Source organism: Podarcis liolepis (assembly GCF_965112155.1).
Source record: "Podarcis liolepis genome assembly, chromosome: 15".
NCBI classification, from domain to species: domain Eukaryota; kingdom Metazoa; phylum Chordata; class Lepidosauria; order Squamata; family Lacertidae; genus Podarcis; species Podarcis liolepis.
Window position 1 is genome coordinate 15,594,445 of NC_139566.1, and position 25,579 is coordinate 15,620,023.

General features: G+C 48.1%; 3 protein-coding genes across 9 annotated transcripts; 2 read left to right on the plus strand and 1 right to left on the minus strand.

Annotated features, from left to right (window-relative positions):
- Positions 1 to 619: 619 nt before the first annotated feature.
- Positions 620 to 15,854, plus strand: KAT5 (lysine acetyltransferase 5). Of its 6 annotated transcripts, none has more exons than XM_083478070.1 (14): positions 620 to 743; positions 827 to 893; positions 2,462 to 2,530; positions 3,407 to 3,543; positions 3,915 to 4,094; positions 5,362 to 5,442; positions 6,432 to 6,506; positions 6,636 to 6,884; positions 9,160 to 9,249; positions 10,643 to 10,783; positions 11,615 to 11,708; positions 12,752 to 12,911; positions 13,709 to 13,790; positions 14,993 to 15,854. In XM_083478070.1, the coding sequence occupies exons 1-14, from the start codon at positions 732 to 734 to the stop codon at positions 15,125 to 15,127; spliced, it is 1,572 nt and encodes a 523-aa protein (XP_083334196.1). In that variant the 5' UTR covers positions 620 to 731; the 3' UTR covers positions 15,128 to 15,854. The 6 variants fall into 6 exon arrangements, with proteins under 6 accessions (XP_083334196.1, XP_083334194.1, XP_083334199.1 ...); XM_083478072.1 differs by having other exon boundaries at positions 715 to 743; positions 3,367 to 3,543; XM_083478068.1 differs by having other exon boundaries at positions 6,432 to 6,884.
- A 171-nt stretch (positions 15,855 to 16,025) lies between these two features.
- RNASEH2C (ribonuclease H2 subunit C) lies at positions 16,026 to 20,122 on the minus strand. 2 transcript variants are annotated; one of them, XM_083478074.1, is made up of 4 exons: positions 19,888 to 20,122; positions 18,054 to 18,160; positions 17,854 to 17,973; positions 16,026 to 16,751 (listed from the first exon to the last, which is right to left on the minus strand). In XM_083478074.1, the coding sequence occupies exons 1-4, from the start codon at positions 20,048 to 20,050 to the stop codon at positions 16,722 to 16,724; spliced, it is 420 nt and encodes a 139-aa protein (XP_083334200.1). In that variant the 5' UTR covers positions 20,051 to 20,122; the 3' UTR covers positions 16,026 to 16,721. The 2 variants fall into 2 exon arrangements, with proteins under 2 accessions (XP_083334200.1, XP_083334201.1); XM_083478075.1 differs by having other exon boundaries at positions 18,054 to 18,157; positions 19,888 to 20,113.
- Positions 20,049 to 25,457, plus strand: LOC310693887 (C-reactive protein-like; the record flags this gene model as incomplete). The annotated part of the gene is made up of 2 exons (XM_083476282.1): positions 20,049 to 20,232; positions 24,276 to 25,457. 2 exons carry the CDS (start codon positions 20,049 to 20,051, stop codon positions 24,854 to 24,856), a joined length of 765 nt encoding a protein of 254 aa, XP_083332408.1. The 3' UTR covers positions 24,857 to 25,457.
- Positions 25,458 to 25,579: the final 122 nt, after the last annotated feature.

The following is a 25,579-nucleotide window of genomic DNA, read 5'->3' on the forward strand; positions in this document are numbered from 1 at the left end:
CTGGCCTTTGGCGTGGAGCCAATTTGATTCCCTCCCTCTCTTTCTTTTTTCTTTTCCTTCTCCTCCTGCGATAAGGCTACATTTTAATGTTTCAATATTTTAATTTTGTATTTTTAATTTTGTTTTTAAGTTGTAATCATTTAACTTGTTTTTATTATTGCTTGTAAGCCGCTCTGAGCCCAGCCTTGGCTGGGGAGGGCGGGGTATAAATAAAAATTATATTATTATTATTATTATCATTATTGCGAAATTCTCAGCATATCTCTAGTCTGATATCTTGCAAAATTTGCTTTGGTATCTTGGCAGAAAGGCAGTATATAAACGTAATGAATTAAATAAAGGGGGACAGAGTCAGTTAACTGCCAAGTCATAAATGCTCATACTACACAGATTACAACAACAAAAATGACAACTTCCGTTTTCTGGGAGGGCTGCCAGGGCACGTTGCAAGCGTTTTAGCGTCACTTCCTAGACCATCACATGACACCAACGCCTGTCGCTGTGACGACTTGAACTAGCATCATTTCTCTTTCTCTGCTGCGGGCTCTAGCTGGCTGTCCTCGTCACGTGACACTACGACCATAGAGTTCAGAAAGAAGCCTATAGGGATCAAAGCAAAATAGGAAGTTGTCATCTGGAGCACACTGGAAGTGATCACTTCCTTTCTCCCCCCCACCCGCTGTTTGGTAGATGCCGGAAGAGAAGGCCCCGGCTAACGGCGAGGGTCCAAGATGGCGGAGGTGGTGAGTTGAGAGCCGGGGATTGCGGGGTGGGGGTCTGGTTGGGCTTGCTGGCCCCTCTGCTAATCTCTCTCTAACTCCTGCAGGAGGAAGTGACCGAGGGGTGTCGCCTCCCTGTGCTGCGCCGTAACCAGGAAAACGAGGACGAGTGGCGTGAGTGAGGGGCGGGGCGGAGGCTCAAGGGGCGGGGCCAGCTGTCATCATGGCCCAGAGGGGAGACCTCTCACCTTGTGGGGGAAATGATATCTGTTACCAATGAACCTTGGGGAGGATTAGCATGGACAAGAATGTGGAGTCAAAGAGGCTGGTGAGGCTGAGGGCCAGCACCGCAGGGGTGTCAGGTCTAAGGTCAGGCTGCGAAAGAGCATCCTGCAGTGTATTGGAGTGTGGTACATGGGGAGGCTCAGATTCAAATCCTCATCTGCCTATAACACTCAGTGATTGAATTGGGGTCAGTTGTAATCTTAGTCCAGGTGTGGAGAACCTTCAGCCCTCCAAATCTGGTTGAATTATGACTCTTCGAGCGGTAGTCACGTAATCTGGGAAACCGGGTTCGCGTCTCCGCTCCTCCACATGCAGCTGCTGGGTGACCTTGGGCCAGTCACACTTCTGTGAAGTCTCTCAGCCCCACTCACCTCACAGAGTGTTTGTTGTGGGGGAGGAAGGGAAAGGAGAATGTTAGCCGCTTTGAGACTCCTGAAGGGGAGTGAAAGGCGGGATATCAAATCCCTAGTCAAGCTTGGCTGGTGGACAGGAGTGATGGGAGTGGTAGTTTAGGCAAAATCTGGCGAAGAACACTTGTCCAGCCTACTTTCCAGGATTGTTTAGACAAAAATAGAGAAGGGAGACCTGTATGTATCACCTTGAGCTCCTTGGATGAAAGGCCTGGTATAACTGTAAATATGGGCTAAGATGAGGTGGGACCAACAGCACAGTCTTACCTATGCCATCTCAGAAATATGTTCTACTTAATTCATTGGAGGCTAGTGCGGTTTTGAGTTCCACCACAATCAAGATGTCAAGGAGTCTAGAGGTCTCTGGGAATTTGGGGAGAATCCAGTGGAGGAAAGGAGCGAATGGAATTTATTAATCTCAACAGGTTTTGATGACTTTATGATTAAAGGTATTTCAGAACGAAACACACTTTGTTCTCCATGTACAAAATGAAGTCCAAGTATCTGTGGCAAAATCATATTCTAAACTGTTTTGTATCTTTGCCCTTATCCTACCCATTATTTGTCAATCTTCTGTCAGTGATGAGTTCCAGTAACAGAATCTGGTATTTGGATACATCCATGACATTGATTACTGGCAATGCAGGTCAGGGCTAGCGTTTCTTTACAGCACTCTTACCTATTATTCAGATCTGAAAAGATAAATTGAGTTAAGAAAGAATAGTGCCCTCAGCCATCTAGTCTTACAACCAGGATTTGAACTTGAGTTTTTTTTGTCTAGGCTCACATTAGTTCTTAATACTCACATTTCACAGACTAAGAACATTGATTGTGAGAATTTTTTTACAGAGATCCTTGTGGCAGACTAGAGCGTTAAAACTAAACTCTAAATAAAATATTCAGGCCCATCGCAGGAATCCCAAATAAGAGAGTCTTCCTGACACTTTTAGTAGTAGCCTTTTCAGAGGTCCACAAAGTGGTCTCCTCTCTCTCTCTCTCTCTCTCCCTCCACATTCTCTTAGATAATATATTTCTTTCTTTCAACAGCACTGGCTGAAATACTTAGCGTCAAGGACATCAGCGGCCGAAAACTTTTCTACGTTCACTACATTGACTGTGAGTAGATGGGGACAAATCCATTTGGAGGGTGGGCTGGATGAAATCATAAAATGGGCTTTTCCAGATAGGAATGATGAAGAACGTCTGGGAAGGCAAAAGGTTATAGAAACATACTCAAGATACTTAGAAATTGAAAGCAGAATCTTTTTTAATTACTATCCAGTAATTAAAACTGGTCTACCCACTTAAATGGGGAAGTAGACCAGCCTTTTCCCAGAGCAGGAATGGGGAACCTGGAGTCCAACTCCCAGCCAGCTTGGCTCTACCCTGGCGAGCTTGGCCAATGACCGGGGCTGATTATCGTTGTTATCTAACAACATCTGGAGGGCCACAGGTTCTGCAGCAGACTGCCCATAGAGCTCACAGCAGAACCAGCATGCTAAGCAGGGGTGTGTGAATGCATGGGTAAACTTCCTTTCCATCTGTCCTGAGCATCAGAACCAGTCCTAATAAAAAAAGTTTTTGGAGTTGATTGTTGCTGACTTCATTCTTCACTTTGGGAACATCTGAGAATGCTTTTGAAACTCAGTATTGGGCCAAAAACAGGACTCCATCCTTCCCCTGTTGGGATGTGACTACCAAGATTAGTCAAAAGGCATGGACTCTTCATTCCAGCCCTTGGGACCTGTTTTTGCTTTTGATGTGTATATGTACGTAATGAAATCTGGTCACCAAAAGTAGACAGCTGGCAGCTACTGTAAACAAGCAGGTGGGAAGACAGGTAGAAGCTTGGGGCACTGCCTAGAAAGATAGGGGGGATGTAACAGGGATTGCTGCTGGCTAGATAGCGATCCAGAGCCCTGCTTTTATCATCATCTCATTCCTCCTTAAAGATGGGGGTGGGAAAATTATCCCTTGCCTTGAACCATGCAGTTAACAAGCGTCTGGATGAATGGGTGACTCATGACCGGCTGGATTTGAAGAAGATACAGTTCCCCAAAAAGGAAGCGAAGACACCCACCAAGAATGGGCTGCCTGGATCACGGCCCAGCTCTCCGGAACGTGACGTGGTAGGAGGAAATGTGGGCCCTGGGGGGGGAGGGGAAGGGCGGCTTTGGGAGGATGTGATCTGGCAAGGGATCGGTGGGTGGTGGTGTTAGTCTGGACCTGGGGAAGAGAGTGCTTTTATTAGCATTGGGGTTGATTCCCCGTCCCATTCCCCCAGGTCTCTTTGGGTCAAGGACAGAGACTTTATAAGGAACGAGGCCTTTGGAAGCATTGGTGGTTTTCTTCCGGTCTTGTCCCTTGTGTCCTTTTATTGTGCTGCCCAGCCTGCAGCGTGTGGGGATGGTGGTCCCTGCACCCTTCCCCAGAGCGGCAGTGCTGCCCCTTGCCCCTCCCTCCCATGTGTTGGTAACACCCCTCTTCCTCCCCCACTCAGAGGAAGACCTTGGATCTGTCTCTACAACCAGCCGCAACTCCATCCAGCGGTAAAACCCTTCCCATTCCGGTGCAGATAACCCTCCGTTTTAACCTACCTAAAGAGAGGGAGGCCGTCCCCGGCTCGCCCGACCAACCCCTCTCCTCCAGCTCCTGCGTCCAGCCAAACCATCGCTCAACGGTACGAACCGGCGCTCGGCCGCCCCGGCTCGCTCCTTTTGTGTCTTTTGTCTACCCGGCACGTTCTCAAGAGGCCGCACAAGCTGGGCGGGGTTGGGCAAGGTCTGGGCTGGCAAGGGAGGCCTCCAAGGGAGGAGCCCGGGGGCATTCTGGCCTTCATCTTGAGGGCACTCTCTTCCCTCCCGAGTCAAAGAAGAGTAGTGCAGGTGACTCCCGACAGGAAAAACACCAAAGAAATAAAGAACGGGTTCAAATCAAGCCTCCAGTACAGTGCTCTGTGCACACTGGCATTCAGAACCATATTACTTATTGAACTAAGCTCTTGAGTGTCGCTCAGGGTCTGGAGCCTGTGAATGACCGTGGAGCCCCACTAAAAATACTACTCAGACGTCCATTTATTGCTGACTAAGTGCCCTGGAAATTTTATTTGGTTTGAAACCAGCTTAGCTGCTACAGTCACTTCATTCGGCCCCAAGTCCCCAGGTTCCTTGCTTCTCAGCCTCGCTGTTAAGCAAGTTAGAGATTTCAATCGTAGTTTAAATGTTGGGTGGGGGCATTTTACTTGCAGCTGTCCTTTTTATATGGACTCTCTCTTTCTCTGTGATGTGTCTGCCTGCAAACCCATTAAAACACACCCTGCACCTAAGGTGTCTTTGTGTAAAAGTCTCTGATACCAGAGGGAGGGGAAAAGCTGTTGTGAGCATACAAGCAGACCTTCCATTGTGGAAGGTTCCCCCCCCCCCAGATGTGGGATTGGGACAGCCATACATGCTCCATTGACTGCAGAAGATTGCTGTACAAAGCAGGTCTGAGTCCCCAAGGATGGGGGACAAGTAATCTCTGTAGATGTTCAGAAGAGTCGGAGCTCAGTGATAGAGCACTTGCTTTGTGTGCAGAAGTTCCCAGGTTCAATCCCCAGCATCTTCAAGTAAAACTGGGAATGCCTCCCTTTTTGAAACCCTGGAGAGCTGCTGCCAATCAGTGTAGACAGTAATGAGCTAGATGGACCAGTGGGTTTGATTGATTATGAAGGCCCCAAAGCAGATGAACTTGAGCCGTAACCCCTGTATGACCTTCCCTGCAAGGCGCAATCCCCGTGTGGGCTGTGGGTCAAAGTCACCATGTTTTTTGCTATGGGACATGCAAGTGGGGATCTCTGCTTGGAACTGAGTGGGCACATGGAAATGTGTTTGGAAGCGTATCAGTGGCTGTTGAGGAAGGGGATGGGCAGCCCCAGAAATAACTTGCTTTGTTTCTGTCTCTTCCAGAAGAGGAAAGTGGAAGTAGTTTCTCCAGCAACCCCCATCCCCACCCCAACAGAGACAACACAAGCATCAGTGTTCCCCCAGGTAAGCCACTCTGCACCCACCTCCAGTGGTTCTTGTTGGACGAATGGGTCTAGGTAAGGGATTATGCCTGTTGGGGGTTGTGGAGGAAGAGAGAGCCAGGTTCTGAAGAGGAGCCTGTGAGTGTCTCCACAAACACCCAGGATGCAGAAGCTGCTCCTCCAGCTACTCAAACAGAGGTTGGTGAAAGGCTGGAGTTTGCGTTTTCTTAACGAGGAAACCAAATCTGAATCCTTGCCTTTGTGCAAAACCACATTTGATTTTGACCTCAACTTACAGAACAGCACAAGGGGATGGGTGTGTGCGCATGAGACCCAAGCAGACGGCGTGGAATTTTAGCTTTTCCTTTGGGAGGGCGGCTGGATTTTATTCATGCTCCAATGTGGGCCGTTGGCCCACAGAACACATGGCACCGGTCTGAAACTAAGCAGGACAGGGTCTGGAATGTAGGCCTGCCTGAGAACACCACACTGACTTCTGAAGAGGAAGATGAGCTACAATAAATAGATACACCTCCCAAAAATAAATATACCTCCCAAGCCAAATAGGTTTGTGACCTAAAGAGCGGGGATGAACCTAAAGAGCGGGAACCCTAACCCTTAGAACCCTTTCACCAACCTGGCTTGCATCCTCCTTGACTATTTTTGCTTGGCTAGAATGTCTCCTTGAATTCTCATACTGCTTCTTGGGTGCCAGGATGGAGAGGAACGTATAAGTAAGTTAACCATTGTTCCTCCACCCATGTTTTCTCCTGGCCCTGCCCGCCACGGGCGGCCCCCGAAAAGTTGCCTGGATGGGGGAGTCACCCCAGGGTGCAAAAAGTTCCTCCCTCTTGCTGTAGCTTCTGTCCCTCAGTGAGTCTTCTGGAGCTCTTTTTGAGGTGCCTTTCAATACTTTTCTGCATGAGCTGGAGAGAGGGGGAGGGAGTGTCTGGGCAGTGACTTTCCCCTGCTCTCTCTGACATCCTCCTTGACCCCGTTTTTGTCTTCCAGAATGGCTCCGCACGCCGAGCGGTGGCTGCCCAGCCTGGCAGGAAGAGGAAATCCAATTGCCTTGGCACTGATGAGGTAAGTGCCAGGGCTTGGGGTAGTGCCTGCCAGCCTGCTTCCCAGGGGGGCACCAGCCTGGAAGAAGGAATGTGTGGCTCTTCCTCGTTCATCCAGAATCTCCCGCCTCCCCCCGGTTTTTGTGAGCAGGACTCCCAGGACAGCTCTGACGGCATCCCCTCAGCCCCACGCATGACAGGCAGTCTGGTCTCGGACCGCAGCCACGATGACATCATCACGCGCATGAAAAACATTGAGTGCATTGAACTGGGGCGGCACCGCCTGAAGCCTTGGTACTTCTCACCCTACCCACAGGAGCTCACCACCCTCCCCGTCCTCTACCTCTGCGAGTTTTGCCTTAAGTACGTCAAGAGCCTCAAATGTCTCCAGAGGCACCTGGTAAGTCCCAGGACCCAGTTTGGGCAGCCTGTCATCCGGGACCCAAAGTCTGCCGGCCTGGATTGCTCTGTTTCCCAGCCAGCTCTTTGTCGCCAACACCTAGCGGCTGCCCGAGACTGCATGCTGGCTACCGTTGGGATACCAGGTCTAACAACACCCTGAGTTGCCCAGACCCGCCTATTTCTCAAGACGCCAGGTCTATCTTCCTGGGTTGGTAGACCTGGTCTCTGGCCTGGGTAGACCTAATGCCCAGTCTGACTTGTTATAGTAGGTAAGCCCAATGCCATACTGTGCCTGCTCCTGCAGAGTCAGAGGCCAGGCAGGTCTACCGTCCCGACTGGCTGTTGAACATGCCTGGAGACTGTTGGGCTCAGCAGACCTGTTGATGGGGATCTACTGATCTCTGCAGACCCATTGCCCAGGGTTGGTAGACCTGATGCTAGCCTGGGATTTCTGCCTGACGCAGCCTCCAGGAGGTTAAACCTATTGAGTCTAGTAGACCTGTTGGTCTTCTCCTGCCTATTGGAGGACAGGTCTGCCTACCGTCACATCTCTGTCACAGCCTTGCAGGCTACACATGCCCATCATGCCAGTTTGTGCATTCAGAAGATTTGATTGGCAAAACGTCTCCAGATGAGATAGGGCTTGTTTGAGTACACCCCTATGGGAACATACTGGAGGGAAAGCTTGCTTCTTCACCCTTGCAGGCTAGTTTTCTACATGCCCCTGAGGTATTTTATACAAGAAGCAGGACTTGGAGCAGTTTTGCTCCTCAAGCCGCCTGATTGCATCAGTTCTGTGCAACTCAGAATCTCAAAAAGCTCCTACAATCACCTGGGGAGTCAATATATTTATTTATTTTATATATTGTGCAAACAGCAGTGACGACAAAAAATACAAATCAGGCTGATACAACAGAAATAAAACAAGAGTACACTTTTAGACATAGAATAAAATAAAACCCATTACTGTCTTGGGTTGAATGAATCTTAAAGAGGAACAGTATCATATATTTTTGAATCAACCAAATCCATTGAGAAGCAGTGGGAGGTAGCAGGCAGTGTTCTTCCTTATTGACATTAGTACAGTGGTACCTCGGGTTACAGATGCTACAGGTTACAGACTCTGCTAACCGAAAAATAGTACCTTGGGTTAAGAACTTTGCTTCAGGATGAGAACAGAAATCGCACTGTGGCAGCGGGAGGCCCCATTAGCTAAAGTGGTACCTCAGGTTAAGAACAGTTTCAGGTTAAGAATGGACCTCCAGAACGAATTAAGTTCTTAACCAGAGGTACCACTGTAATATAATCAAACCAAACCCCTACAAATCTATCCAAAAATCTATCCTTTTTACATTGTCCCCTGGAAATGCATAGTTTGTTGGTCAGCTTTTATAATAAAGCAAGTTCCCAAACTTTGGAATACGAAAAAGAAGTATTGGCTCCGTTTGGAACTCTCTAGAAACGAGCCATTGTGGATCTAGCAGCCATCTCAAAATGAGCAATTAGCTCTTTATTATGTATACTAAGACCAGCTTCCTCAAAAATAGGTAATGGTGCAAGCTGGGCTGAAGGGATAAGAAAACAATTCAAAATTGTATTGATTTCTTTAAAAGCCAGAGACCATAAATGCAAATATGATTGAGTAACAGGCCTCTGGGAGTTCTGTACCAGTTCGTGAAGCACTTTTAAGGACAGTTCTTTATATTTTGCTGAGAGGGGGCTTCACCCATATTCTGTGCCAGGTATCATCCTCTTTGCCCCAACCTGTGTCCTGGCTCCGTGCTAATCTTAAACCGAGCTGCCGGTTTGGTTCCTGTTTCAGTCAAAGTTTGTATAACTCAGAGTCAGTATTGAAATGATAACTGTGTGTGCTTACTTTGCACCATCCAATTGCGTAAAACATGGGAGAGAACTCTTGAGCCCCTTACTGGACTTCCAGAGAGGGAAGACGCAACACTGATTTCCCTGTGTGTGTGCTCCACTAAAGGTTAGGTTCTTGATTCCCCACCCTCCACCTGGCATTTACTCTGGGACCAGTTAACTTTGTTAGAGAGCAGTATCATTGGTTCCAGAAAAAATCCCTAGTGTGTGCTGGAGCCTGGTAAGGGGCTGCAGCTCTGTAGGATCTTGAGCTTTTACCTCCCCACACCTTCCAGTCTGCCCTGTCCTGTCCTATGTCCCTGCCCCCCAAATGCAATTCCTAGAATCACAAGGACCCAGAAAGGTTTGATTTTGCTTGCGAGAGTTCAGCCTGTGATCCTTCTGTTTTGCAGACAAAGTGTGACTTGAGGCATCCGCCAGGGAACGAAATCTACCGCAAAGGGACGATCTCCTTCTTTGAGATCGATGGGCGGAAGAACAAGGCAAGAGCAGTTATTGGGCGCAGATGAAACAGGGATTCTAGGAAAGCTGATTCCACAATGATTGCTGGGGCTTTGTTTTGGGAGATGGGGATGGAGAGCGCACTGGTGGCGGCTGTTGGCCATAGACATCTCATCCATCACACACACACACAGACACACACACACACGAAGTTGGGACTGCTTCATCTAGTGCAGGGGTGGGGAGAAACTGTTGCCCTTCAGATGTTGTTGGATTACAACTCCCAACTGCTTCAGCCGCTGTGGGGGTTGCCATCTAGGAACTTCTGGAGACCACGGTTTCTCCACACCTGACTCAGCCCAGTGATGTCTGCTCTGACTGGCAACAGCTCTCCAGCACCTCAAAACAGAGAAATCTTTCCTCCTCCTAATTGGAGAAACCAAGAATTAAACACAAGACTTTCTACATGCAAAACAGTTTCCCCATCATTGAACTATAGCCTCTCCCTGTAAAGCTACAAACTTCCAAATGCCAGAGCAGGCGGTTTCTTCATCCTGTCCAGTACCCTCTCTCCTCTGACTGGCTGTGGTTCTCCAGGGTCTTCCCTGTCCCCTTCCACCTGATCCTTTTAACAGAAGGTGCCAGGGATTGAACCTTGGGCCTTCTGCAAGCAACAGTAAATTTGGCCCTCCCTGCTGCCTGCTCCCGCCACCCACCCAAATGCGAAAAAGGTACAAAATTGAGTGACATAACGTGTGGTCTGAACTGATAGGCAAGGCAGATGGGTGTCCCATCTGGTACGACAAGACATTCACAATGGCAGAAAAGCAATGCAAAATTGGCATTTTCAGTCCTTCATTGCAAAAGTCTTTTCTTTGTGTGCTCGTTTCCTTTCCTCCATTTCCTCCCAGAATCCAGATGTATGGATTGACAAGTCTTGGGGCAGAATAGAAGGGAGGGAAACAATCCAATCAGTTGTCTCTGTGTGGGTGGGCAGATAGGGTGGAGGTTCATCCCCACATTGTAAGGCAGGCATGTTTTAAAAGTCTTGAAACTGATCCAAAAGCAAAGGTCATGTGCTCAGTGCTTGGGGAGGGGTGTTTGGAAGTGAAACTTCTGGGTTTGTCTTCTCTCCCCTCCACTTGCTTCCTTGTTTTTCCGGAGATGTAATGGAGTGAGCATCCCACACGAATTTCCCTCTCCTTGGAACTGGGAAAAACGCATTTTAAATTGCCTGGAGGAAGCACTGGGTTTCTAGACACCGTATGTGAAGCTGAGAGGGGGAAATGCTCATAGCCTCATATTTGAAATGGCTTGTGATTTCCCTCCCCCTCCAGTCCAGTCTTGCCCCACAGCCTTTCGCTGCTAGAGATGAATCTCAGGCCCTCCTTTCTCAAGGACGTGCTTGTTCACCCTTTCCATATCTCTTTTCAGAGCTACTCGCAAAACCTCTGCCTCCTGGCAAAGTGCTTCCTGGACCACAAGACCCTCTACTATGACACAGATCCCTTCCTCTTCTACGTAATGACAGAGTACGACAGCAAAGGCTTTCACATTGTCGGCTACTTCTCCAAGGTAATGTTGCAAAATTAATGTACGCATACATCAGATAGATTTTAAGAATTTCTAAATTGATAATGCGTTAATATAATATTAATTTGCATGGTGTATGTGTAAAATTCATTTGTCTATTTCAAATACATTTAATATCATCAAGTTCTTAAATTAGTTACAGTTCCGATTGAATTGGATCTGAAGTTTCCACCATGAACTGAGTTTTACCTAACTGAATGCTATTCTTTTTAGCCCCAGTGAAATTTTGTGGAATGCTCACAATAATGTCTTTGCTTTGCAAATGTGTCCAGGGGCCAACCTGTATTGATATTTATCAACCTCATCCTTTTATGTTTTGTCCTGCCTCTGAGGATAAAGATTTTATTATTATTATTATTATTAAGCAAGGAGAAAGAAGTTAGGGGGAGAGCTGGTAGCAACAGCCTAATGTTATCTGTGGAGCAAGTTGGCTGTGAGCACTGGAGACCTGTCCAGCTCAGTCCCTCTCTGCCTTCTGATATTTCATTAGGCATTACATTTTCTGTTTTCAAGGCTTTCCTTGCAGCCATAAGGATTGGAAACTTAGTTTATAGAATAAAAGCTGAGGGCCTACTGTTAATGAATTTTGCAACAGTTATGAAACCAAAGAATGGGCACTGTCCTATTGTAATCACCATTATGCTAGTTGTGGTCAAACCTAAACAGCTTCCTCTTGACAAGGGACAGAGAGAGGGGAAATCTCCTTACAAGTCATGCCTATGTCAGGGATCCCGGGGAGAGTCAGTGTTGGAAGGGCTGAAACAGCTCCTCCAGTGAAAATTAACATGCTGCTTGTTTTGCCACTACGTGCAGGAGAAGGAATCTACGGAGGACTACAACGTGGCCTGTATCCTGACCCTGCCCCCTTACCAGAGACGGGGCTACGGAAAGTTGCTGATTGAGTTCAGTAAGTGGAGTCTCTTTCCATTTTCAATCCTCCATTTGAATCTTAGCAGGTTGTTGAATCAAACCCTCCTATATCCCCAGAGGTTGTTTTTCTGGATTTGGCCCAACCATTCCTGACATTTTCAGGAGACAGTCTCTTCCCTGACACATCGAGGCCCTAGAGGTGCCCTCATCTGTGCATCATGTTTAGATTGTCATGTGCAAACATGGGGAAGAGCACTTGTGGGGCTGCCCCACAGCTGTGTAGCTCCCTCATCTTGAGTAACCTTCAAAGCGCAAACTTCAGCACCTTCCCCCACCCTAGATGTGTTGTTTAAGTAGTCTTTTACTTGCACTTTTAGTAGTTTGGTATGAAGATCCTGCTTTGACGACTCAGTTGCTTATTAAAACAAACAAAGCCACAGAGCTATGCTTGCTTTATCTATGTATTACATAGATTTATTTACTTGCAGGATAGAAATCCTACAAAGGTGGCTTACAAGTAATACAATTACATATTTTAAAAATATATTAGAAATATTAACATATCAAAAACAGCACAGGATCCTTTCCACATGACTGGCCATGGGTTGTGGGGAGAAAATCCAGCTGGGGCAGGCCAAGGAGGGCACCTGGTTGGGGAGCGCTGCTATAAACAACAGCCTGTTTGAGGTTGCTGTGATGTTTGCTAGCCGCATATTAAGACACTTAAAGTTATATCCTATTTTATCAGGTCTCCCAGCTAGGAAATGCTCCTTATTTTAGAAAGTGCTTGTTCCATGGAGTAGGCAGTCCCAATTTCACATTGTGGGAAAGACTCCTAATCCTGCCAATTCCCAGTTCCACCAGTCGAGTGCTGTATTTTCATTATTTATGAAAATTCACTTCTTTAAAATTTGGGTCGAGGGCGCCTCTTGGCCCTCATTTTAAACTCCGCGGCTTGAGACAAATCGGTAGAACTTTCCCTGATTTAGTCATCTCTTCCATCCGCCACATTGTTCTTTCTTGTGCACCGGGATCTTCTCACAGACCCCCCCTCAAGCTGCCTCACTCTTTCCCCTCAAGGCTATGAGCTGTCCAAGGTGGAAGGGAAGACAGGCACGCCAGAGAAGCCTCTCTCGGACCTGGGGCTCCTGTCCTACCGCAGCTACTGGTCCCAGACCATCCTCGAGATCCTCATGAACCTCAAATCGGAGACCGGAGAGCGTCCACAGATCACTATCAAGTGAGGTCCAAGTAATGAAAGTTCACTACTGAAACCCCTGTGGGCAGCCTCTGGGCTGCATGAGGCCCTTGGGAAGGCCTTCAGTGCTGATGGCAACCCCTCGCTGCTTAATTTTTTGCATGGGGTGGAGAAGACACCATGCGGTGGGTGCCCAGAAAATCATGTTCCCCTCAGCTTGCCAAATAGCTGGAGGGGGGAGGGAGCTGTGATGGGGAGACAATGGTGTGTGAGGTCATTTCCACGTAAATTAGCCCTCTGTGTGTGTTTTTGTGTGTAGCCACTAGCACAGGCATCCCCAAACGCTGCCCTCCAGCTGTTTTGGGACTACAACTCCCATCATCCCTAGCTAACAGCACCAGTGGTCAGGGATGATGGGAATTGTAGTCCCAAAACAGCAGGAGGGCAGAGTTTGGGGATGCCTGCACTAGCACATACTCTGTGACTCCCTAACCTCATGTGACAAAAAACAAGAAAAAAGTCCATCGGGAGAAGCTCCCAGGTAGGAGCTGGGAGAGCTCTGTTTTGTTTGAAATAGAGGTTATGACGCAGCCTTAATAGAGGGCTTTGTATTTCTTCTCTTTTTTCTATCTTTTTGGTCTGTTTTATATTTATTCAGATTAGTTTGGCTTTTATTGTATTCTATGTTGAAAACTTTCAATTAAAAAACTGATTAGAAATAATAAGGTGGCCCACTTCACTACCTGAGGTGCACGCTAAGGTTGTAAGACTGGCCTCCCTCTTTCACTGGCCCTTCTTTATTTTGGATTGCACTCAGTATTTCTTCTCCTTGTTTCCAGCGAGATCAGCGAAATCACAAGCATCAAGAAGGAGGATGTCATCTCAACATTGCAATACCTCAACCTCATCAACTACTACAAGGTAGCATGCCTGAATGAATGGCCATGCAATTTGCTCTGCAGCAGCAAGACTCCAACATTTCTAGGCACCACTTTGGAGCTTAATGGGCAAGTTTGGGCTCCCAATTTAGGGGTTCCCTAGAGCTCCCAGCAGACAAAGACACAGATGGGGATCACAAATGGGGAATTAAGTCTCCTGCACCCAGGTGTTGTTAGATTCCTAACTACTATCAGCCCCAGCAAGTCTAGCCCAATGGTCAGGGCTGATGGAACTTGGAAGTCCCAACAACTGCTAGAGGGCCTCAGGTTCCCCACCTTTGGGCTGAATTCATCCTGAAGGAGGGAAGTGTTATAGTAACATGAACCAGCTCTGCATGGAGGACACACTATCTTGGGATGGATGTGTCTGCATGTGAATTTTGTTTGTGTTCGGCTGATGGGAGGGATAAAAACAACAGACGGTGATGTGCTAAGGTTCTTGCAGTTTGTCTATGCAGTTTTGCATAACTTGCTCTGCTTCTGCTGATGTCTTTGCAGTGGCATGGCCAGTAGAGTTGCTGTGCAAGGCAGCCTTTGCTGAACCCATGGCCTCCATCTATTTTGGACTCCCAACTCCCATCAGCCCCTGCTAGCATGGCTAATGGTCAGGGAAGATGAGAGTTGGGAGTCCAGTAATACATGTAGCTTACCAATTTGGAGAAGGCTGCTATAGGGTAACAGGTATGAGGGTTTTTTGTGGGGGTAGGGGGAATAGCATTACAGGGAAGACTAGAAACTGCAGAAATTTCTTGTGGGGTAGGGAGTTGCAGCACTAGGAAGTGATACAGCTTGTTGGCTTCAGTTTTCCCCACCTGCAGTAATGGGGGCAGCAGAGGAAACGTGTTCCTTCCCCTCAAGATGAACCAGCTAGAACTGTGGCCTGCTTTCAGGCATTTTTAAAGACGAGACTCATTTTTCCTGAGAAGATCCCATGGAAAGGGATGGGCAGGGAGATGCTGCAGCCCTTGGCTGTCTGTGGTTCTCCGCCACGTCAGATTTACCTCTTGTCACAAAAAGCGCCAGGAACTCAGAAGAGGTATTTAATATGCAGGATTTCAGGAGCTGAACCATAGTGGCCACAGAAGTGGTGGGAGTGAGCAGGGTTTCAAGTATAGCCGTATCCCCGTCATGAGGACTAGAATCTTTGTTTAAAATTAACAGAACCAAAACACATCTCCTTTCTAGGGCCAGTATATCCTGACACTCTCCGAGGACATCGTGGACGGACATGAGCGTGCCATGCTGAAGCGAATCCTGCGCATTGACTCCAAGTGTCTGCACTTCACCCCAAAGGACTGGAGCAAAAGAGGAAAGTGGTGAGGCCTGCGCACCTGAGTAAGGACCAGCTGCTTGCAGGACGTCCACCCTCCTCCTCACTTTCTGTGACAGTGGGGATCAGGCAAGGTGACCATGCGCTCTTTCGAAGACATTTTCCAGTCGGCTATCAAAGCAGGCACCGTCAGCCAGCCAGACCTCATTGTTACCTGGGCCTCACGTGCCCTGGACTTGCCTGCTTGTTTGTATATAGGACTTTTTGGATCCCTCGCTGAGCGGTTGTGTACAGAAGTGAAAAAAGCACAGACCAAGCTACCCAAGCTGTCCCCCACCCCTTTTTTTTTTTTTGGACCGGATATTTATTTATATATATAAATATAAAACCACCATCACAAATCAAAGTTTGGAGCTTGACAAAGGCAGTTGAAGGGCAGCTGCTTTCTGCTGCGTTTCAGCTGCAGGCAGGCAAACTGTTGTTGCTGCCTCCTTCTTTCGAGGCTGGAATTGTGCAGTTGCTTCCTTGGGTGGAGAAGCTGGAGGCCAGCTCTAGAAAGCTGCTCTCTCCCCTACTGCCTGAGGCTGCAGCAGCATCCACAGGGGTGAAGGTGTGGAAAGAATTTGTTATAGGTTAGCATACGGTAAGACAGTCTCGCTCTCTCGCTCCCTTTCCCCAAAACCAGAGTCTTCATGAACCGGAGGAGCAGCCTTAAAAAGAAAGCAACCCCCCCCCCACCTTCTGTGCTCAGAATAAATTAACAAAATGGGTTTTTAAGTGGCATGTGTGTGTACATCTTTTTTCTGGATATGGTATTACTTTTTCACAAAACCAAGACCCTCAGACAAGCAAATAGGAGCCTGAGAAGGAAGAGGCTTATAGGCCAGAGCCACTACAGCCTGAAGCAGTTTGAAGCGATGGCTGCGTACACATCATACATTTAAAGAATTCTGGAAACGTTATGTTTATTACGGGAATTGTAACTATAGTTCCCAGGATTTGGGGTTGCTGGTGAGCTGTGGTGTAAGTATATGCCATATAAGAAGCCACAATCACTTTACCTTGTAAGGGGTTTTCAAAGCTGAGTCTTTGCAATACAAACTAAGTGTGTTTAACATCCATTTCCACTACCCTGGCGCTCTTCCTGAGGAACTGTAGGAACTACAGCTCTGTGAAAAGATAGGGGTGTCCAAAACTCTGGAGTTGCAAGATTTTCCTGGGAGACAGAAAGCGTGGGAATTAAAGCAGTGTTGACATGGTCTTATCTATGTAGTTGAGGGAAACCACCAGAACCAGGTGTGGCAGCAGGATCCTTTGACTTGATAGAGCACATTCTCAAAAGTCACTTTGGTGAGGAGTGAGCCCACAAAAACTTGCTTTAAAAAAAAATATTGCAGAGATAGACCAAGATCGAAAGCAAAGTTCCACTTGAATGGTAATACTGTAAAAGAAAAGGCTGAATGCAAGGAAAGATCTGCACGTTGGTGGGGCTGAGTTAGCAACAGCATCCAATCTGAAAATGAGAGGCCTGCAGAAAAAGGACTCCTTAGCCCCCCCACCCCAAAAAAATCCAATACAGAGTTCGAAGTGCAGCCTGTTTTTTTTTTTTTACTTCCATGTGACCAGCAGTCACAAGCTCCCATCTCATTCTTCATCAGCCACAGGAGCATGGATCTACAAGGGAACAAAAAGGATCCTTTTGAGGAGGGAAGGGGAACCAGCAGCCTCCCAGCAGAAGTTACTGGTCTACAACTCTCATCTCCATCCCTGACCACTGGTTGAGGTTGATGGGAGTCAGAGTCTCACAGCAGCTGAAGGGCTATGGTTTCCCACCTGCTACAGCCACATTCCTGTCCACAAGATGCACGTAAGAGTCGGTCTGACCAGACACCGTCCCTAACAATGTAGAAGAGACGGTGTTTCTAGTCGGAGAGGAGGAACTGCAGAATTAAGCCACTCTCAGAGAGGAGTCAAGGCAAGAAAGCTGCTAGGCTGAGCAAGGCGGCATCAGTGTCAAACTCTACCAATGCAGCCCTGCACTTATTCAGCTTCACCCTATTTGATTTTGGTGCTGTGCGTGTTTCCTGCCTTTGCCGCCCCCTGCCACAGATTATGGGTGGGGAGGGAACAGCACCAAAACCCTCGCCTCCCAAAATGCACAATAAGGCCAATGTTTACTGGAGCGTCTGTTTCTCCAGAAGCATGTTTTTAAAGTATTTGCCCTACGGAATCAGAGCTGGAGGGGACCCTGGGGATCAAGGCTAGGGAACCTGTGGCCCTTTAGGTGCTGTTGGACTACCACTCCCATCATCCTTGACCATTGGCCAGGCTGCCAGGGGCTGATAGTGAGTCCAACAGCACTGGAGGGCTAAGTGCTCCCCAACCCAGCTCTTAATTGCCACAGGAAATCCAGAAATCTAGAACGGGTTCCCAAACTAGTCTGCAAACTTTCAGGTGCTCTCCAGTGTGTCTGCATTAAATATACTGATTTTTGATTGCATTTTAAAATTTATTTTACGGTATTACGATCTGAATTCTATGGGGCACAATAAAATACAACATAAGAAAGAAAAGCAAAACAAACACAAGAGCCATCTGCAGATACTACATGAAGACTGTTAGATACCCAGCTCTCACATCTTCACCCTAACCATACCCAGCTCCTTTCCGTGACTTACAGGAATAATACCAAAATTTACAGAAAGGGCCTGAAGGTATGCTTCCAAGTGGATGCCCACCCTGAGCTTCCCTGCCCCTTTATAGATAAGATACGCACCCCTTCAGCAATCTTTGGCCATTGTAAGGACATGAGGATCTCATCACTGCTGTTGGGGGCCTGCTCCAAGTTCCAGACAGTGAGTGACTCAAAGGTAGATTTCACCCGCACCTGCCGCTCCTGTAGGAAAGAAGGGACAGTCAATGGGGATCCGGGGATTAACCCTCCCCTCTCCAGGCTCCACCCACCCAACAACTCACCTGCAAAGCTGCATCATCTTCCTCCAGGACCAGCCCCATGTAGCCCTCAGGTACGAGGACTTCCTTCCCTTTTAGGCTCCGCCCACGGAAGGATACGGATGCCTCTGCTGGGAAATGCAGGGTGACAGAGGACAAAAACAAACAAACATCGATTCTCAGTCTGGGCTTTCCAGGCAGAGAGGGGGCTTCACACCTGCTCTCCAGTCCCTTTAAACTGGAAATCCCTCCTAGAACGACCTGCATGCAAAACTCATGTGTTCTTGCTCCTAATAATAATAATAATAATAATTTATTTATACCCCACCCATCTGGCTGGGTTTCCCCAGCCACTCTGTTCTAACATAGTCAATATTGTTGTTTTATCACAATATATTGTGAAACTAGGAAAGGAAAGAGAGAGGGAAATGAGCAAATTTCTGACAGGCTTCTAGAGTGACGGTCAGTTTATTCTTTTAGCATATTATTTTATCGTTAATATAATGGGTGTGGGGGAGAGGGCCCGGTGTCAGCAGCTGTGATCGAGGAATGTTTTGGGTCACAAAACTCTTATGCCACAAAGTCTACTCCAAATCGCAGCACCGGCCGCCAGTAAGGGAAGGCTTGCTTCCATGATAGGTTGAGGGACTTGGAGCTGATCAGCCCCAGAAGACCTCAGAGGATGTTGAAGACTGGCAGTTATGGCAGCCAGCAAAGCCTTGGGGTTGAATTGAGATCCTCCTTCAACTCGGGGAACAAGACCAAGGAAGGTCTAGCCTTGAAGGCAGGAAACGCCCCCTGAGCAATTCTGTTACTTATAGGAGGCATTTCTATGGTGTCGTTTTTCTTGTGATAATTTTTATTTTGGTAAAAAAACCCCAAGCCTTCTAAATAAATAAATACGTTATTACTGGATTCCATACACACTCTTCCAGGGTGTGTAATACAACAACATTAAATACCTAAGCAGCGCAGAAGGGCCAGAGCTCAGTGGTCAGAGCTCGTGCTTTGCATGCAGAAGGTTGTAGGTTCAATCCCTGGCATCTCTAGGGTAGGAACATCCTGCCTGAGGCGCTGGAGAATCACTGCCAGCCAGTGTAGACAACATTGACCTAGATGGGCTAAGCGGTCTTTTCTGGTAGAAAGCACCTTTGTTTGTTCTAGATGGACAAGGGATTCAGGGCTCCTGCACCTTTCATAGCTGTCCAGAAGAGGGAATTTAGGCAGATATTGTTCAATCAAAGGTGCAGGAACCCAGTCCTCTTCTCCCCCGTCCACCCTCTCCCATGCCCTCCCTGGTGGTCCATTACTGCACTCGGAAGTCTGACCCGGCCAAGGTAACACCCCTTGCATCGTCTCCCCTGCCCCATTTACTTCAAGCAGCACCAACCCCTCGCAGGGCAATCCACTCCAGGGTGGAGACTACACCAAGTTTCTTTAAAGCACACGCTTTTCCCCTCGGAGAATTATGGGCACTGTAGTTTATTAAGGGATGCTGGGAATTATAACTTTGTGAGGGCTAAAACTACACTGCCCAGAATTCTTTTATTATTATTATTAATTATTATTATTATTATTATTATTATTATTATTATTATTATTTTGGGTGGTGGGGTGGGAAAACGTGCTTTAAGCAGATATGGTGTGTCCGCCGACCAGGCCTACTTCGAGATACAAAGACTGCACTGAGTTCGACGGGGCCCCGAGTTCGGATTCTGCGCCATTTCTCTCCCCCCTTGCAGAGCAAATCCTACCCCCACCCGACAGATAAAAGTCCCTCTCGATCCAATGGGGCCTTAGTGCCCCATAACCGGCTGCCCAAGGGGTCTGCATCCCACTCTCCTCCTGCTTCGCTCACCGTCCGGTTCTCCGGGCCGTCGAATGGCCGGCGCGAAGTACCGCCGCACCGCAGCGGCGCCGTCGTGCCGGACCGCGCAGGGGAGCAAGTGGAGCCGCTCCCGGGGCGCCCCGGGCAAAGAAGGCAGCGCCAGCCGCGCCGGGCCCCGCTCCTCGCCAGCCATGAGCAGCACAGCCGTCCGCGCTTCCTTCCTGCCTTCCCGCGGAGCAGCCGCCCTCCTGCGCCCCGCCCAGGCGCATCTACTCCCGGGTCGCGCCCAGCCCAGCGCCGCCTCCTGCGCCCTCCAGCGCGCGTTGGACTCTCCTCCGCAAGCCCCGTCCGCCTTCAACGGGTCCTGGCGGGCACGTCCAACCCGAAAAGGGAGTTTGTTCCCCAGGAAAGGGTTGCCAGTTTCGGCCTTTCATTTTACACCCCCCCTACCAATCTTCAATTCGGTTCTCCCACATTTCTGCAGCATTTTTTTTTTTTTTTTGCATTTCCCCTCCTTTTTTTAAAAAAAAATCCTCGTGCAAATCATAGAATCGTAGAGTTGAAAGGGACCAACTAGTTCAACGCAGCAATCTTTCAGCATCTTAAAAGGTAGCTTCTTCTAAGAAACGCATTTAAGTATATAGTTTGGACGGACGCCCACGTGCTTGCAAGCACTTTCCAATAATATACTGTAGTTCATTTTCGTATGTTGTTTTCACGGGTATATTCGTTCTTAGCAAAAGCCATTTCCCCACTTAGAATCATAGAATCATAGAGTTGGAAGAGACCACAAGGGCCATCGAGTCCAACCCCCTGCCAAGCAGGAAACACCATCAGAGCACTCCTGACATATGGTTGTCAAGCCTCTGCTTAAAGACCTCCAAAAAAGGAGACTCCACCACACTCCTTGGCAGCAAATTCCACTGTCGAACAGCTCTTACTGTCAGAAAGTTCTTCCTAATGTTTAGGTGGAATCTTCTTTCTTGTAGTTTGGATCCATTGCTCCGTGTCCGCTTCTCTGGAGCAGCAGAAAACAACCTTTCTCCCTCCTCTATGTGACATCCTTTTATATATTTGAACATGGCTATCATATCACCCCTTAACCTCCTCTTCTCCAGGCTAAACATGCCCAGCTCCCTTAGCCGTTCCTCATAAGGCATCGTTCCCAGGCCTTTGACCATTTTGGTTGCCCTCCTCTGGACACGTTCCAGTTTGTCAGTGTCCTTCTTGAACTGTGGTGCCCAGAACTGGACACAGTACTCCAGGTGAGGTCTGACCAGAGCAGAATACAGTGGCACTATTACTTCCCTTGATCTAGATGCTATACTCCTATTGATGCAGCCCAGAATTGCATTGGCTTTTTTAGCTGCCGCGTCACACTGTTGGCTCATGTCAAGTTTGTGGTCAACCAAGACTCCTAGATCCTTTTCACATGTACTGCTCTCAAGCCAGGTGTCACCCATCTTGTATTTGTGCCTCTCATTTTTTTTGCCCAAGTGCAATACTTTACATTTCTCCCTGTTAAAGTTCATCTTGTTTGTTTTGGCCCAGTTCTCTAATCTGTCAAGGTCGTTTTGAAGTGTGATCCTGTCCTCTGGGGTGTTAGCCACCCCTCCCAGTTTCATTGCCCTCAGATCCGTGGAAAACCATGGGGCTGTCCGGGCTCCATGCAATCGGAGAGGGCGCTTCGGAGCCAAACAGTCAATAGCCCTGGTTAACTCCACATTCCAGCGGGCCACCAGGGAATCAGCTGAAAGGCCATCAACATGGGATAAAGCATCCCCTACCGCTCTCTGGAAACCATTTGGATCCATTAAGTGGCGGGGACGGACCATCCGAATCGGTCCCACTTCCCTGCAGAGGGGATGGGTCGCGGAGAAGTCAAGTTGCACCAGGAAGTGGTCTGACCATGGCACTTCTTTCGTTTCGCTTTTACTTAGTGTCAGATCAACAACATCCATGGAGGTAAACACCAGGTCCAAGGCATGTCTGTGGCTATTGGTTGGGCCAAACTTATTCAGGGACAGCCCCATGGAGGCCATGCTTTCCAAGAAGTCCCGAGCGGCCCCTTGTAAGGTCATGTCGGCATGGATATTAAAATCCCCTAGGACAACCAAACTAGGTGTCTCCGGGAGAACATCCGCCACGACCTGAAGCAGCTCGGGCAGGGAATCCTTGGTGCAGCAGGGAGGTCGGTACACCAAAAGGAATCCTGTACTGCCCCTATTGCCCAACTTCCAGAACATGCACTCAGAGAACTGGGTCTTCCCAATAGGACGCCTGGTGCAAACTAATGACTTCCTAAAAATCACTGCAACCCCCCCTCCCCGCCCACAAGGCCTGGGTTGCTGTGCGTAAGAGAAACCTGGTGGATAAGCAGTGGCAAGAACAGGCCCATCTGCTTCATCCAACCAAGTCTCTGTTACACATGCCAAGTCAAATCCTCCATCCATGATCAAGTCATGGATGGCAGTGGTCTTATGAATCATTGACCTGGCATTGCACAGCAGCACCTTCAGGTCATGTGGGTATCCCTTGCTGATTCTAGTATCCATCCGGTCAGAACCAGACCCGGAGGCAGGGATAGTCCTCAGACAACGACTAAACCTGCCTCCTCTGTAATGACATGGTCTGGTCTTAGCGTAACTCCTCCTCCTTCCGGTGATCACTGAGATCGGTTGTCCCAGCACATCCCCCTCTGTGGAACATGCCCCAGCCATTTTGTTGGCTGGGACCCACTCCCCAGCAGCCCTGACCCCTCCCCTTAAGAACAAAATAAGATCTTAAAACAATAAAAACAAAACAAAAAAACCCCAGAAAACAAAAAACAATACAAATAAAAAACTGTAAAAATTACAAATCCATCAAAATCAAACAAATTCCCAGCTAAACATCCATCCCACCCCCATCCCCGTCCCCGCATATACAAAAAAATAAAATAAAAAGGAAAAGGAAAATTGTAAAACATTTTAAAAAGAACTCTGCGCCCCTCCAGATCCCCCTGGGCCGCAGCAGCAGTGACAGCAACCGTCCCTGTGAGGCCTGTCAGGCCCCGCCCTGGGCCAGGTGGTGAGTGCCAGGAGCAGGGCCCTCAGACACTCACACAGGAGAGTCCTCCTGGGCAGCAGAACGCAGCAGTCCCTGTGAGTCCTTCAGACCCTGCCCTGGGCCAGGTGGTGAGTGCCAGGAGCATGGCCTTCAGACACTCACACAGGAGAGTCCTCCTGGGCAGCAGAACGCAGCAGTCCCTGTGAGTCCTTCAGACCCTGCCCTGGGCCAGGTGGTGAGTGCCAGGAGCAGGGCCCTCAGACACCCACACAGGAGAGTCCTCCTGGGCAGCAGAGCGCAGCAGTCCCTGTGAGGCTTCAGGCCCCGCCCTGGGCCAGGTGGTGAGTGCCAGCAGCAGGGCCCTCAGACACACAGGAGAGTCCTCCTGGGCAGCAGAGCACAGCAGTCCCTGTGAGGCTTCAGGCCCCGCCCTGGGCCAGGTGGTAAGTGGCAGGAAGGAGCAGGGCCCTCAGACACTCACACAGGAGAGGAGCAGGGCATGGACCATTTCACTTGGAAAACACACATAAGCCACATAAGCATTGGGTGGAGGGGGGTTTGACCTGAGGAGCGCTGGGGCACTGGCTCAGAACCTTTTTACATGTCATTGCCCCGGTGCATGCCAAGTCCCCTCCCATCTGGGTCTGCAAGAGCAAGGAGGGTCGCAGCAGCAACTACCGGAGAAGAAAACCCACTGGCAGCACTGCAGGGCTGTTGTGTTGCAGCTGAGCAACGAAGGAGAAGTGAGAGGTTCTATTGAGCATCTCCCCTTTGTCGCACCTGCTCAGGTGAAAAGTTTTGAAGAAAGCTATAAAGAATTTATTTATGTATGCGACAACAGTGGCAAGAGTCTTGATTGCACAAGGATGGAAGAATGAGGAAACCCCGACAAAAGAACAGTGGCAAGAAAAATTGATGAACTATGCAGAACTGGCAAAATTGACATGCAAACTGCAAGACAAAGACAACTGTGACTTTAAGGAAGAACGGGAGCCTTTTATAGATTATCTAAAAAGACAACAAAATGAACTGGACTCCTTGGCAGGTTTTGAATAAACATACACAAATTTACTGAGGGTTAATATATTAGATATATAATAGAAGGATGTATACAATTTTACAATATGCAGAGGTTAACATAGGTTGAGAAATCAGAGAGAGGAGCTGAGGGAAGGAGGGTTTGCTGTGGAGGTGGGAGGGGGGAAAGGGGGGGAATAATGAAGATGATTTATTTTGGTAATTTGCTATGTTGAAATTGTTAATAATAAACTTTTTTAAAAAGTATTGAAGAAAGCTGCAACATTCTCTCTTCCTCCTCCCTCTTCCTTCAGGTTCAGGCCTCTCTGGGAAGCAAGTCGTTTTCGCGTAAGCATCGAATAAAGCCCATGTGGTTTTGAAGGCCTCCCCGAAGCAGCCGTTGACCGCCTTCACCGTGTGCCTGAAACATTACACGGACCTGACCCGTGCTTACAGCCTTTTCTCTTATGCCACCCGGACCAGCCACAACGATATCATCATCTACAAGCACAAACCCAACCAATACAGCTTCTACGTGGGAGGTGAAGCAGTGACCTTCTTGACCCCAGAAAAACAGTCGCTTGAAAGAGAGACTTTGTTTGCATCTTGGGATTCTGCCACAGGGCTGGCGAGGTTGTGGGTGAACGGAAAACGTCTGCCGCCCAGGAGCCTGAAGAAAGGATACTCCATCAGCGCAGACTCATCGATTGTGCTCGGTCAAGATCAAGACAACATGGGGGGCGGCTTTGACATCAACGACTCCTATGTCGGAGAGCTGCTGGACGTGAGGATGTGGGAGAGGGTGCTGTCCCAGGAGGAAATGAAGCGCGCCCTGCTTGACGACAATATTCCTGGAAACGCCATGTTTGATTGGGAAACAGTTGATTATGAAGCAAAGGGTGGTGTTATTATTGAGTGCGCATGGTCACCTTAAACACAAGAGCATGTTCTAGAAAGTGGGCGTGCCATTATTCTTTAAAATGTCTTGGTTGTTCATGTTTGTACGCAACTCGTTGATGTGCAGTGAGTTTGTACGTATCTTCAATCCAATCGTTGAAGGGAGCTCCACTTTTATTCTTCCAGTTCATCAATAACCTGTCTTTTTGCCATAGTAAAGGCACAGAGATTCCACTCATATTGTCCCTTTGTTAGGTTCCATGTATAATCCAAAAGCATATTTCCCTCTGCAAATTTGAGATCATTCTGTACAGTCATTTTGATCGTCCCTACTACCGTCTGCCCAAAACTTATCAATATTGTAGAAAACGTATGTTTTAGAGAAGCGTTATCCTTGTTACATATCCAGCAGCTACATGGCTTAGGTCATCCTAAACATAGACTTGCCATAGACAAATTCAATGATATTTGGAATTCATTTTTATAAATACTGTATTAGGTTAAGGTCTGGTTAACCACAACTTTGTTTGTTTTCTAGATGGGTCCTATCTTTTCTTCTTCTTTTGTGTCTTATGTAACACTGTGCACTTGCAATTATGTACTTTTTAATCTTTCAGTAAAGAATATAAAAAGGGAAATGTCTTGGTTGTTCAGTAGATATGGCCTCTGGGCTGATTCCTGCCGTTTCCTCCAAATAAAATATTGCATTTTACAAGCCTCTACAAAAATGTGTTCTGTCCACGGCGAAGCAGCACAGAGT

Bases quoted from the DNA above. Each gene is read 5' to 3' on its own strand.
- KAT5 (XM_083478068.1), top strand. The intron at 2,531-3,406 runs GTGAGTAGATGG...TGAACCATGCAG, and splicing joins CTACGTTCACTACATTGACT to TTAACAAGCGTCTGGATGAA. The intron at 12,912-13,708 runs GTGAGGTCCAAG...CCTTGTTTCCAG, and splicing joins CGTCCACAGATCACTATCAA to CGAGATCAGCGAAATCACAA.
- RNASEH2C (XM_083478074.1), bottom strand. From the start codon at position 20,050: ATGGCTGGCGAGGAGCGGGGCCCGGCGCGGCTGGCGCTGCCTTCTTTG. The intron at 18,161-19,887 runs GTGAGCGAAGCA...TGCATTTCCCAG, and splicing joins ACGGCCCGGAGAACCGGACG to CAGAGGCATCCGTATCCTTC. The intron at 17,974-18,053 runs GTGAGTTGTTGG...TCTTTCCTACAG, and splicing joins AAGATGATGCAGCTTTGCAG to GAGCGGCAGGTGCGGGTGAA.